Source organism: Ambystoma mexicanum, chromosome 4q, assembly GCF_040938575.1.
Source record: "Ambystoma mexicanum isolate Mex_15411 chromosome 4q, UKY_AmexF1_1, whole genome shotgun sequence".
Taxonomy (NCBI): Eukaryota; Metazoa; Chordata; class Amphibia; order Caudata; family Ambystomatidae; genus Ambystoma; species Ambystoma mexicanum.
In genome coordinates this window covers 1,212,048,510-1,212,063,413 of record NC_090928.1, presented here as the reverse complement: position 1 = coordinate 1,212,063,413, position 14,904 = coordinate 1,212,048,510, and the positions used below count along the sequence as shown (strand labels likewise).

The window sequence follows — 14,904 nt, the reverse complement described above, 5'->3', positions numbered from 1 at the left end:
ACTTATTTTCTGGAAATGAATAAAGTTTTAGAGACTTGTAAAAATTTAATTATATAGTATTTAATGTGATTTATGAATGGAAAAATTGAAAATGTATGTTGTATTTTCGTGTAGAAGGTTTGTTTTAAACCAATTCACAAATAACAAAAAAATGGTAATTTCTGAACTGTTGGGAATCTGTTTGTCAGGATATGTGAAGACCCCAGTAATACAGAAATATTTTTTCAACCGCTTCATCCCATCTGCCCTGGTAAACCTCTGATCTGGATCTCCTCTAAATGTTTTACATACCTGTTTCTTACCCTATAGCCCCCAGTCCATGGGGTTTATGGGTGCAAAGTCCTAATCCCACCCCTCCCTTGCCTGGTTGTGATTGGTGGAGTCCTGACCAAGGATCATTCCTGGGCTTCCCCTAAGGTGGTGGGAGTTGGGAGGGGCAGCCTAAAGAACTTGCATTGCTTTGGTCTTAACTTCCAGGAACACTTTCATGTTGTCTTTGCCAACACTTGTTCTGGCTTCATAAGACTCCCAACTCCCTACAAAGGGATAGCTTTGAGTCTTGTGACTCTTACAGCACTAAGCCTCGTCCCAGGAAGATAGCTCAGCGGCAACGTGCTCGCTTTGGAAACAAGACGACACGAAGCAACACAGGTTCGATCCCAGGGTTCGTGCTTAGGTACTTCTGTGTATTAAGCGCGTTATAAATATGCAACTAAGATATATTCCTGTAACCGCACCTTGATGCCCCTGTGCTGTGTGAGTGCTTTAAAAATGAAAATAAATAAACCTAATCTCGTTGAGCAGGGAAGGACTTGTGATAGGCCCTTATGTTTGTAAGGTAGTGTACTATTGTTTTTACTAATCTTAACATTTCGTAACTGCTTTATTACTGCTTACCTATGTTTCGTCACTTGCTTTACTGCATTTACAGTCTTCTAGTCTTACTTGTACCTGATTTGAATTGTCTAAAAAGTTAAGTGTTTGTGCTGTTTAGCAAGAGCGCCTGGTGCTCATGGTGGATGTATATATGTAAAGGGTTCATCTGCACAACAGATTTGACGTAATGCTTTTTTGAAATTTAGATGGATTCTGTTCCCCACTAGACAAATATTTGCAAGGAACAAGCAGACAGTTTGTAGGTTTTGTAAGAGCTGAGCTTGAGACCTTGAAGCATTTATTGAATTTATATTGTTTTTTCCTTTTTTGATCAGCATTGCAATCCAAACATATATTTTATATTGTAAAAATATTGTGAATACAGTGAATTATTATTGATTGTGAACTTAATGGTCTAATTGTCGGGATGGATGCACCCCCGCAAGCGTTCTGGCAGTGGTAGGTTTGTTAAAGGTCTGAAACTAGACGAGTTGTAGGCCATTAGATTGTCTGTTTTTAGATGATTGTTGGCTTTAAGAGACATGAATCTATGAATTATTATATTTAAAATTCTTACTGTTTAGGATAGGGATTGTAATTTGGTTGTGTATGAAGTGTAAATATGCGTTTAAATTGTGATATTTCTTTTCTTTTTTCTTTTCTGTGATGAAATTTGCTAAAGGCAATTTTTTACCAATAACAAAAAAAAATAGGGTTGATTATGAGCATCCATCTTCTCACACAAGTAGACTTTGCTTTGTAAATGTTAGCATTTGGTGCATTCTGCTCCCCCGACATATCCTAGTGTCTGGCACACTGAAGAAAAAGGCCATGATGTAGATCTCTTCAGCAGGTATCTTGATTTTTTTTTTTTACCCTTTTACTGTGCTTTAGGAGGAGAAGGAAAAGGTGCAGGCCCAGAAAGAGGAAGCTGTGAATCAGATGAATGACGTGCTGGACAACGAGCTACAGTGCATCATTTGTTCTGAGCACTTCATTGAGGTAATAATAAGAAAATTGTCCTAACATGCATTTATTTTCATTAGACTAAGGGTTTGAAAAATAGAACGAAGTGACACAGGGCTTTTTGTCAAGCATGGATGAATAGTTACTACAAGTCGTTAAGTCTGCCACTATGAAGTGACCAAGTTTCTGTAGATACTTACCTGCATTTCGCTGTTTACCTGCCTTGGTTGTCTGGTGTATATCGGCCATGAGAGATTGACTGATGATGGTTAGTTTTGGACGTTCAACTAGTCTTGTGACAAAGGATCAATAGAACACCAACCAGAGTGAGGTTCAGCAACTTTATTTTGCAGACCAACCAGGTGAGGTTTGTTAATCACCTGTAAGAGTTTGGGGTCCTCCCATAATGATAGGTTACTTGAAACCTTAAACAGTGCTTTGGATGGACTGGATAACAAAATATCTGGCTTCTCCGGATACACTGCCTGATGCCAACCAAGGTCCCTTGCCTATTCACGGCTTCAGTTCATCCTATCCTTTTACTTTAAGGTACAACATGATGCAGTATGTGATATAGGCCTAAATGGTTCAGCTACAACCTTAAAGAGATCACTATTCTGCAAACAATGTCAGGATGAACTTACTCAGTAGTGCAAGGGAAATCAGAATCAACTACCCTTGCCAGGATTCCCTAAACTAGGAGTCCCAGGGATGGAGCACCCAACATACTTCTTGAATTCACAGTGCATCAAGCATTTCCTCCCTCTTGCTTTTGGGTATTATCGTTCTCCTACAGGTAAGTGTGGCATCCCTCTTACTTATGGTTGTTGTCGGGCTGTTGTAATAACCCAGCAACCAGAGGTCCCTCTCGTGGGCCAAAGCATCCAGCTCTCCGCTCCACCTGCCAGACTTGATACCAACCCCAGGACGTCAATACAGCGCAATAGAAAAATGAGGCTGGTAGCTAACCGCAGGGAAAACTTTGTTGTGCTTCATACTTTGCCACTGGCCCCTATGGAGCCATTTAACTCACTCGCTGAGCCTAATGCCACCTCCGTAACATTACACGACTCCCGGCTCCCCACTGTTGTACCTCCCTCCTTGCAACCTATAAAATCTAAATTGCCAAATTGAATCACCCCCCAACCCCCGCCATGCAGGAACCTGGTTTTCTCGCCGTTGGTAAAACGTGCCTGCCGTTTCAGTGTGAAACTGCCATTTGTGAATCTTAGTAAAAACTTGGCAGTCCTACGTGCAGGACTTTTAAATACCCGCTCCTTGCGCCAGCATGGCATTGAGATTCTGGACCTCCTGGGATCCTCTAGACCAGATATTCTTGAACTGACCGAGTTAGATCAAGCTACTCCCTCTGAAGCACTCCTTGCTACCCCTCCGTGCTACACTCTTCTTCGGGCTGATCGAGTTGCCGGCAAGGGGAGAGAGTGTTGGTCTATTTTAAAAAAAAAAAAAAAAAACTTTGCAGTTTCACATAATGCCACATGAACCTCTTGTGGACTCGGAAAGCTTGGTGATCAAACTCAAGATGACTGATACCACCTCACTCACTATAATTGTTCTCTACAGACCCCTCAGGGTTTTGCCCTTATTTGAAGAGCAGTTTATAAATCTTCTAAACAACTTTACAAAGTTGCAATCTCCTATATTAGTGATGGACGACTTCAACCATTGGTTTGATGCTCCGACCGATGCTATCACTAGGTCGTCAATGGATGCTATGAACTCCATCCACGTACTCCTAGTGCAGGGCACACTCTGGATTGGCTACTAGTTCATCAGCTCTCATTGTCTAATCTGTCCATCTCGCCTTGTATTTGGTCAGATCATTCATTATTGATCTTCAACATTATTCCTCCAGCTCCACCTGCCAGACTTGATACCAACCTCAGAATGGATGTTCGCAAAATTTTGCTCCATTGCTGTTAGAGAAGTTGGGCTCCCTAGAGGAATATGTGAGTGAGGATGACGTAGCACGGCACATCACAAAGTCTCTCTCACCGATGCTACCAACCAGTTGGCTCCCCTAAAGACTCGACATATAAAAACCAAAGCCATAAAGAAATCATGGTTTGACAAGGACATTGTCATTAGGCAAAAGAAACGTTCCGCTGAACGTTGCTGGCGGAAAGACCAGTCTGGCACAACGTTATCCAGCTATAAGAACATGGTAAAACAATATCCATCTACCAAACTAGCTCCCTTTGCAACCCACCATGGAGAAAATGCTGCCTAACACAGATGACATTCCTCCCACTCTATTCCTGCTCTCCTTCAGCAACCCTTCCGCACCCCACGCCCAGACACCCCCCGCTACCAACCACTCCATAAACCACTTAGAAAATAGAATAGCTAGGTTGTGTTTTCGCCAAATGCCCCAGGCCTACCTCTCTTAGAAATCAACTACTAGGCACGCACTTCTCTCAGGTTTCAGCAACCACCAAACGAAAGCCGTAAGCTCGGCTCCCTCACCCCACCAACCAATGCTTTGTAGGTAAACAAATTAATATATTGAAAGTAGTGATTAGTTGGTTCAACGTAATTCTGTGGGGTGCAGCCCACTAATGAGTGCCACAGTGCCAGGCACTTGTGAATATTAGCAGAAAAAGACACCTAGGCTATTAAGCAGTCGGTGTGGGTCGCACACCCTAATGCCCTAGAAGGGTTAATTTTTCTTAAGAAACAATGGTAATCTGTTTATTTTGGTTCTCCTTGTTCTTCATCAAGTTGCTTGGATTGTCAAAAAAAGAGAGATATAACTATTCTCATTTGTTAGGTATCACTGATATTTATTCTCAGCAATAGTACCATTCCTAGGGACTTAATTTTAAGCAGAGGGCAGCAATAGGCCTATGCATTTGGACAGCGTCCTTCATCAGGGCCATGTGCCCGTGCTTTTTACACAAAACCGTCAGTAAACAAATGTATAATGTTTGTGTGGTTACAAGCATTGTGCTACACCAATAGCAGACAATGGACTGGATGGAAAACAATAGACAATATGTCCTTTCAGAAGGCATGGTACCTCATGGTTACAAGAAAGTAACACCACTTTCCAAGAGTGGTCAGAACATAATTAATTTCGAATGATTATTTTTTTTAAAGTGTTATTTGGTGTAATGAGTTTAGAGCATTAAATACAAAAACTGCCAACATCGGGCTTGTTACCACAACAAACAGTAGCTTTTAAATGTATTGGACATATTTAACATAATACCAAGATTTATTCTAAGCACCGGGCACCAGGAGTAGTAAATTAGTAGATCAACATAGATATTAAATACATGTAAGGGGGAGACAGAGAAACAAAAGGGACAATCCACTGAAATTCACCTTCAATATCCAGGAAAGCAGAGATGCATCCATCCAGGCATATCTATCCATCCAGATCCAGGCACACCCCAGAATCAAGGGAGAACGGAGGGGAGGCAGCTGATCCCATTCAGGAGAGCCCAGTGACCAGATCCCTTGCCTAGATGATCCCATCTAGGAGAGCAAAGTGATCAGATACCTTGGCATGGCTTTCCAGTATACCAAACTCAAGCTTACATTGTTAAAACATTTTATTTTTGGATCAGAGGCATACAAGTATATAGAAACAGTACATTAACATTCTAAATCAACCTCCCTCTCTTTCTGATGTTAAACAAAGAATAAACAAAGCGTCTCATCGTCTGAAAGTACTTCATTTACCATTTGGTAGTTCCCCAATTTCTTTACCCTTCCGTCTTCCCCTTCCCTCCCCCCACCCTGCTTTAATTAACACTTGAAGATATCATAATACATTACAGAGATCAACATATGAAAGGGTTCCGTTTAGGGTTATTCCTGAGTTCATTCCTCCATGCTGTTATCCCTCATATGACATGTATACTCCTGAGGAGCCGGGGTCTGAAAAAGAGGGCCTCTCTATCGCGCACACACTCGTGGAACGGGGACCAGGTCGCCAGAAATTTTTGATATTTCCCAGCCGTAAGAGCACAGATTTTCTCCATGGCCATCACTCCCCAGATCTTGACCCACCATCATGCCACTATGGGATCCTCCTCATTTTTCCAGTTTTGTGCTCAGGTCATCCTTGCAGCCGTTAGCAGATGAGTAATGAGAGTGGCAGTCGCCCCGGACATTGCATATTTGCCCTCAATCGGGACACCTAGTAGGATGGGTTTCGGGGACATCGGGAGGTCCACACCTGAAATATCTTTAATGTGGCCCAGAATCTCCTTCCAATAGACCATTGCTTTGGCGCATGACCACCACATGTGGAATAGGTCCCCTCTTTCTCCACAGTTTCTCCAACAGAACAGCGAGTAGGTCTTGGTGATCTTATGTAGACGGTGCGGGGGCATATACCACCTGAAGTACATTTTATAGGCGGATTCTTTAATCGAGGTGCATTTGGAGGCACCATGCACTCGTGACCATATTTTGCACCACTCTTCTTTCTTTAAGGATTCTTGCAAGTCTCTTTCCCAGTTCGCTTGGTATGGAAGGCGATCTGACGTTTGGGAGTTCGAAAGGAGTTTATAGAGTCTGGTGACCCCTTTTTTGGGCTGGCCTTCGTGTAGGGTTAGTTGCAAGCCGGACGGTGAACGTGTGCCCGCTTTTTTCACCATGGGTTGAGTAATCCAATGTCTGATTTGCAAGTACCTGTATCGCTCCCTTTCTCCTACACCGAACTTCTGTTGGCAGTCCGTGAATTGCAATGGGGAGCCATCTCTGTAAGGGAGCCTTCGAAGGGATTGTTTCCTCCGACGTATTCCTCATCTTAGATATCTCCTTCCAGCTCTGCTGGCCTTGGAAATTTTTTTTCTCTAGAGGGCGCTGAGCGTCGACGTCGTCCGAGTCGATGTCCCTCGACAGCCGCCGTATCGACGGCGACGTCATCCTGCCTATAAAGGCCGCGCGCAGCGTCCGTTGCTCAGTTCTGTTTTTCCGCGCTTACTCAGTATCTCGGAATACCGTGGCTCAGTTCTTAGTCAGATTAATCCTATTTACCTCGAGTCATTCGTTCCGTACTCGATGGCTTCCTCGTCGGAACCGACAACTCCTCGATCCGGCTTCAAGAAATGTCGAGATTGTGGGAAAAAGATGTCGTTGACTGACCCTCACAGAGTTTGTCTGTGGTGTTTGGGAGCTGAACACCATTGTTCGGAGTGCGAGGACTGTATATCCATGACAGCTAAGGCCCTGAAGGAGCGTAGGGGGAAGCTGGAGAAAGGTAAGACTTTAAAAGCTTCTTCTTCGTCGACGAAGTCGAGACATTCGTCTCCTCGTCACCATTCGCGCTCCAGGTCTCGGAGTGGGCCTCATCACTCCTCGAGATCGAAGCACTCGAAGAGGAGACGTCGAAGATCCCCTTCTCCGTCTTCCTCTTCCTCTGTTTCGCCAAAAAGAATCCCTTGCCCCACGAAACATAGTTCCCGGGCTGAATGGGAGGAATTCCGAAAAAATATGATGAGCGTCTTCGAGAAAGCGGCCTGGACCCCCGCCGAGAGCGATGCTCTGGTCGAAAGAACCGAAGGTCAAAAACGCAGCGAGTCGCAGTATCCGGCGAAGGAAACCTCTCGAGCGCGTCTCGAACCCTCGAGTAGGACTATGACCTCCAAACCTTCCTCGAAGGTTCCGTCGACACCGTCGACGAGGGTTCCGTCGACTTCGCGGTCGATGTCTTCGACGCTGTTGTCGAAGGGACCTTCGACACACGGGTCTGTCGACTCGACGCCAAGAAAAGTCACGGTTACGACACACCCAGTGACTATCCCCAGGTCCTCGACGTCGATGGCTTCGAGATTGTCGAGTAGAATTCCAATTCTGTCGAGGTCTTCGAGGCCTCCGCCTTTGTTTTCGACGCCACGCTCGGAGCCTTCGGCGTCGACGACATCGACTTTTTCGAGGCCGATAATGACAAGTTCAGCACCCTCTGCCTTGGAAGAGTGGTCACTATGTCCTCAATGTTGGAAGAGGGTGAATTGTCTGAACAGGAAGACACATTTGAGTTGCAGGGACCTGTAACCCCAATTAGAGAGGAATTTTCCTCTGAAGAGCGCAGGTTAAAGGATCTTCATGATTCCTTACATGAGGCAAGTCGGTTAGACACTTCCCCTGAGGTGGAGTTTGCTAAGCCAGACCCGGGGGAGCATGCTGAAACCCCATATAGAGCCTTAATGGCCAGGATCACAGAGTTCATGGGGTGGTCTGCACCTTCACAATCTTTCCAACAAGATGACCTCACGGATATTCTTGACAAAGGACCACAGGAGGATCCTGTGGTGCCTTTTCATAAAGCTCTTCAGAGAAAGATCATGACAAACTGGGAAACCCCAGATGTAGTACCAGCAGTAAATAAAAAACTGTCTACCAAGTACAGGGTATCTTCTACAGACCCAGAGTTTTTGTCTAAACAACCATCCCCAGAAAGTCTGGTGGTACAGGCAGCATCCTCTACCGATGTCAAGACGGCTTATCCTACCGTCCCACAGGACAGGGACGATGACGCTATGGCAAAGAAAGTCTTTTCAGCATGTAGCATGGCCTTAAAATCTGTTAATGCTACTTGCACCCTTGCTAGGTTCAGCCATACACTTTGGGAGTGTGCTTCTACAGCGGCTGACTGCATCCCGGAGGGAGAAGAAAGGGATGCGTTACTGAATATTATAAAGGACGGTAAAGACGCTATGTGCGAATCCCTCCAGACGGGCATTGATTCGGCTGACAGTATCAGCAGAGCAATGGCGGCAAGTACATCAACCAGGAGATTCGCTTGGTTGAGAAAGTCGGGTTTTGCCCCAGATGTGCAAGCCAGGCTCTTGAACATGCCATTCGATGGCTCTTCTTTGTTCGGGAAAAAGGCGGATGACAGTTTAGAAAAACTTCAAAAGCAGCAGCAAAATCCCTAGGAGCTGCAATCCGTCAGACTCCTTTTCGTCCCACAGGAACCTCTGCGAGGGGCAAGTCCTTTCGCTTCTACTCCGCATTCGGAAGAGGTAGAGGACGACCGGCTCAAAGAAGAACTACCCGAGGTGGACGGGGTAGGTATTCAAAAGCCGCAGCAACAGCAGGTACCTCTTTACCATCGGCATCTGCATCAGCCGCCTCAAAACCACTCTGAGGACTTCCTTCACAGGACACCTGTAGGAGGCAGGTTGACTCAACATCTGGCGGTATGGCAGGCTATCACGTCAGATGCTTGGGCATTGAAAACAGTTTCCCAAGGTTACTGCCTGCCTTTCCTACGTATACCTCAGAGTCATCCACCGGGGATCAGCTCTCAGAAAACTCCAGATCCGCTCCTCTTGCAGGAAATTTGGGACCTGCTAGAGAAAGGTGCCATAGAACCGGTACCTGTAGCGGAGAGGAACAAGGGCTGGTACTCCCCTTACTTTCTCATTCCAAAGAAAGACGGAGGACTGAGACCCATCTTGGACTTGCGAGAATTGAACAAATTCCTCAGAAAAGACAAATTCAAGATGGTCACTCTTTCTCAGATCCTCCAGGCCCTTCAGTTCCAGGACTGGTTGGTATCGCTGGACCTTCAGGACGCTTATTTCCATGTGCCTATCCATCTCAAACACAGGAAATACCTGAGGTTCGCAATTGGCAACTCTCACTATCAATTTCGAGTGCTGCCATTTGGGCTGACCTCCGCCCCGAGGGTCTTCACCAAGTTAATGTCGGTAGTGGCTGCAAGTCTAAGGAGGGAAGGGATTCACGTCTACCCCTACCTGGACGATTGGTTGATCAGGGCTGTTTCTCCGGAACAAGCTCAGATCCAGCTAAATCACGTGTGCCACTTCCTTCACAGACTGGGCTTCTCCCTCAATTTAAAGAAGTCACAAATGATACCATTGCAGAGACTCCAGTTCATAGGAGCGATCCTGGACACTACAATGGGAAAAGCCTCGCCACCAGAGGTGAGGGCTAAAGATATTCTACAGATGGTTACCAAGTTCCAACATGCCCAACGTCTCCCAGCCTTCGACTTCTTGAGGTTGCTAGGCCTCATGGCATCCTGCATTTTCCTAGGGCCAGAGGCTCGCCTGAGAATGAGATCCCTCCAGTGGGCACTGAGGACTCAGTGGTCACAATTCTCAGGGAGAATGACAGATCTTCTTCAGGTTCCCGGCAGGGTGGCTCGAGACCTTCAGTGGTGGGCCCGTCAGGAGAACATTCTGAAAGGAGAACAGTTTTGGCAACCCTGGCCGGAGATAACAGTAGTCACGGATGCCTCACTCACGGGGTGGGGAGCCCACGCCAACGACTTGACCATCAGCGGTCGTTGGTCTCCATCGGAGTCCAGACTACATATCAACCTGTTAGAGCTGAGAGCCATCAGACTTGCGCTGAAGGCGTTCCTGCCAGCTGTACAAGGGAAGAACGTCCTGATAATGACGGACAACACGGTGGCCATGCATTACCTCAACAAAAGAGGAGGCGTAGGATCACTACCCCTGTGCAGAGAGGCGATGCAGCTCTGGTTTTGGGCAATCCAAGAAGGAATCTCTCTATCGGCAGTTCACCTAGCCGGAGAGAAGAACTTGACAGCGGACGCTCTGAGCAGGCAGAACACAGTCTCCCACGAGTGGGAGCTAGCTCAGGAAGTCCTTCAAGAGATCTTCGCCCTTTGGGGAACCCCTCAGGTAGATCTGTTCGCCACCAGCCTAAACAGGAAATGCAACCTGTTCTGCTCAAGGGAATTTCCCCCCGGAGGAGCTCTGGGAGACTCGTTCATAGTGGACTGGGAGTTTCCGCTTCTGTACGCGTTCCCACCGGTCCTTGTCATTCCTCAAATGATCAGGAGGTTGAGAAGATTCCGGAGAATCATGATCCTAATTGCCCCGGATTGGGCCAGGAGAACGTGGTACCCGGACCTTCTAGACTTGTACATCTGCCCTCCAATTCGACTTCCACTCAGAGAGAACCTACTCTCACAGAAGGGAGGTCAGGTTCTCCATCCAGACATCAAAACCCTCAACCTTCACGCTTGGCTTCTGAAAGGCTGAGGTACAAGGATTGGGACCTTCCTGATGATGTTATGGAGGTGTTGCTTTCAGCAAGGAGGCCAGCAACAAAGTCTTTATACCGCTGCCGTTGGAACAGATTTTGCAGCTGGTGTAGAGAACAGAATATCGACCCTTTCTCATGTGGTACACCAATGGTTTTGTCCTTCCTACTACATTTGGCAAATTCAGGCCTTCAAGTTGGCACCATTAAGGGCTATCTCGCAGCGCTATCCATCTTTAAGCGTACTGTGGAAGAACCATCCTATTTCAAATTACCCTTGGTAATACAGTTTCTAAAGGGGTTAACCAATGTTTATCCCCCAAGACCATTCCAAATTCCCCTATGGGATTTAAACTTAGTACTAACTTTCCTGATGGGTACACCTTTCGAATCTCTCCATTCTTGTTCGTTAAGATTCCTTACCCTTAAAACTGTTTTATTAATAGCACTTACATCTGCTAGAAGGGTGAGCGAATTACAAGCTCTTTCTTGTAAACCCCCTCACACAATATTTCTCAAAGACAAGGTTGTCCTGCAAGTGAAGCCTAATTTCCTCCCAAAGGTGGTTTCTGAATTCCATATCACTCAGAAGATTACCCTACCATCTTTCTATCCTCCGCCTCACCCGGGGAAAGAGGAAGAGAGGTTACACAGGCTAGACCCTAGGAGGGCTTTAAGTTTTTACATCAGTAGACTAGCCAGGATAAGACAGGCAGACCAGCTGTTTGTAGGTCTGGTTACGCAGGTCACAAGCTGGGGCTACCAATAACTAAGCAGACCATTTCCTGATGGATCATTCTAGCATTCTGGAGTGTTATAAACTGGCAGGGAAAGAGCCCCCTCAAAACCTTAGGGCTCATTCGACCAGAGGTATTGCAGCTTCATCGGCCCTCAAAAGGGGCGTGCCGGTAAAAGACATATGTGCGGCCGCTACATGGTCGTCTGTCCATACCTTTACACGTTTTTACAATTTGGATTCCTCCTCCAGTCAAGAGACTAGGTTTGGAAGGGCTGTACTGCATTCTATTCATCAATAGAAGACAGCGTGAAGTCAGGACTCCCTCCTCTGATAATAGAATACTGCTATGGGAGCCTATCTAAGATGAGGAATACGTCGGAGGACACAATCCCTTCGAAGAACAAGTTACTTCTTACCTTGTAACGTTCTTTCGACGGGATGTTCCTCCGACGTATTCCTCATCGACCCTCCCATCCATCCCCGCAGTTCTACTTCCCTTGTTGTTGCAGCTTACGCTCCTTCAGGGTGATTAGTTAGTCCAGAAAGTATTATTGTGGGCTACAAAACGGAACTGAGCAACGGACGCTGCGCGCGGCCTTTATAGGCAGGATGACGTCGACGTCTATACAGTTGCTGTCGAGGGACATCGACTCGGAGGACGTCGACGTGCAGCGCCCTCTAGAGAAAAATAATTTCCGAGGCCAGCAGAGCTGGAAGGAGATATCTATCTAAGATGAGGAATACGTCGGAGGAACATCCCGTCGAAAGAACGTTACAAGGTAAGAAGTAACTTGTTCATCTCTGTACATCTCAGCCAAAGTCAGGGTCCCCGCTTCACTCCAACTCTCCCAGAGTTTGCCTCGACTCAAGCTTACATTGTATCACAACCCCAGTCCCCAAATTGCATATCCCGCACTTTTGACCCTTGCACCCCATTGAAATCCCATTCAAAATCCCAAATTGTCAGTATCATCTGTTCACCTTTCCATAGAGGAATCTGTGTTCACCTATGTCTGTTAGTGTCTTCCTTTTATATAATTCTTTCAGTTATCTTTGTTAGTCCTTAGTTCCATTTTGAGGTAAATTAATGAATTCCCTTATAAGGAGATTCACAGTGCGAGCTGGTTAAAATTTGCCCCTTGCGTGCAGTGTCTTTCTTTAATAATTATAGCCATTAAAATATAGTCTAATCAGAACTAGTCCTTGTGCAATAAAAACCGAATTTGCCTGTCTATTGGCTTTCCTATAAATTCCGATTTGTATTTGGCCCACAGAAAAACCCAAAAAGTAATCCCATTAAGAGTAATCCCTTTCCATCAGAATCCTATCTGTAATGTTCCCTTCCCGTGGCTGCCTGTCATTCCAAGTTCTGTGTAGAAAAGAATTGCCATTCTGCCGTGAGTTTTTTTTTTTTTTGCTTTTCTGTCTTTTTCCCCAACATCGATTCTTACTTTTGTTCATGTTTCTTTGATGCCCTGCCCAGTAGTTTGTAAGCTTCCTTATCTCAAGTGCCGCCACCCGAATTTCTGTCCTTGCTATCCCACTGCAGTTGTAAACAAGTAACAAGTAAAATACGATTATGGCATTTCGCTCATAAATAAGGTTTTAATTTTCGATTCTGGCCTCCCACTCTGTGGTGGTGGGCTAAATTCTAAATCTAAATCTAGTTAGCGGATGTGTGGGGGCGAGTGTTGCAGGGGGGTGCTCAACTTGAGTACAATCTGTTGATTTTAAAAACGCTTTCTCTTCTGTTTTCACTGTATATGTTAGGAGTTTGAATTAACTGTATTGTGGGATTTCTGAATTTGTACTGCCACATAGTGGTGGCTGCTGCCCAAATTGTTTGATTTGCTTGATTTTTCTTTGAACCCTAAAATGTATAAATATCATATTGTTACACACTGGCCTGCTTCATAGTCCATTGCGACACAGGGTGTTTGTTAAGATGGGTGTGAGACGGGTTGGGGCCTTCTCAAAGAAAGAACCCAAAATTGATTCAAGATAGAAAGCGTTTTTGTTGAGCGCCACATTCATTGTCTGTGGAAGAAGTCCCTGGCGGGAGTGTGCTATGTTATAAAACCGTTACAATAGGCCCTCTGCTCTATGTAACTTCAACAAGGATCCAAGGATCCCTATGCCTATTGTAAACAAGACCAAAACAATCTCCTCTCCCATTCGCCCTTATTCGCTCTTAGAAACGCACACTCACTCCCAGCCCATGCCACTGAGATACATGACCTTCTCACCAACCTGGATCTGGATGCTCTCGCCATTACGGAAACTTGGCTCCATGAAGCAGTGGGTCCAGCCATCTCCCAAGCCCTCCTTCCAGGCTACACCCTTTTGCAACAGGACAGACCGCTGGCTAAAGAAGGGGCCCTCATAGTAAAGGAATTCCCCTCAGTTGGACAAATTAACTCACCACTAGGCGGGAATGCAGATGCCCTATCTGTAAATCTCTCACTCTCACCAAATTGCACGATTGCTATCCATATAATCTACCACGCTCCAGGCCCACTAGTTGACTTTCATGGAAACCTACTCCATCTACTAGGCGAGAACTTCAAAAACCCTACAAAATCCATCCTACTTGGGGACTTTAATCTTGGCTTCAATGATCCTAAAGGTAAACGAGCAAAGTCCCTGGCCAAAGCGCTCCAGGACATGGGTTTCCTTCAAAGAATCACACACCCCTCCCACTCTAAAGGACGTATTTTAGTATGCGTAGTGGACCACAACTGCGCAGGACCACCACTTATTAATTTCTCCATCCCGACCATTCCCAAAATCACCAAACCTAACATGCCCACCCCGCCTGCATTAGCTAGATGCCCACCTAAACTTACCAGAGACAGTATCCTTGCATTTCTAAAGGTGCCGGCCGTTAAGCCTCCGTTCTCCAACGACCCTCTGTTGCTGGTAGAACTCTTGAACACCTCAATCAAAACAGCTGTAGACTGCATTGCCCCCCCTAGAGAGCAAGAAACGCAAAAGGGAAGAAACATGCAAATTCGTGGTTCACAACAGATCTCCTAGAATTACGCTCCCTCAAGCGCATGGTGCTCTCCAAATGGCAAGCCGATCCACATAACGCCATGTTAGAGGCCTTCAAAATAATTGCTTCACAATACAAAAAAGCATTCACTCTAGCCAAATCTTCAGCCTGTAACGCCAGAATTTCTAATGCCAAATCGGAAACAAAAGAACTGTTTGCCATTTCTGGCCCCAGTCACCAGCATTCAAGAACTTGTGAAGGACTAAGCTTGGTGCATGAGCGTCCAAACAGCCATGCTAAAAAAAAAATA

The 14,904-nt window shown here is 45.8% G+C and overlaps 1 protein-coding gene across 6 annotated transcripts in view; it reads left to right on the top strand.

Moving 5' to 3' along the window:
• The window catches only part of RNF8 (ring finger protein 8), a 780,077-nt gene that overhangs the window by 319,014 nt on the left and 446,159 nt on the right, over positions 1-14,904 (top strand). For all 6 annotated transcript variants that reach the window (XM_069608764.1, XM_069608767.1, XM_069608766.1 and 3 more), the window contains exon 6: positions 1,771-1,878. In XM_069608764.1, the coding sequence (XP_069464865.1) occupies positions 1,771-1,878 (108 nt within the window). The remainder of the gene's footprint in view (positions 1-1,770; positions 1,879-14,904) is intronic.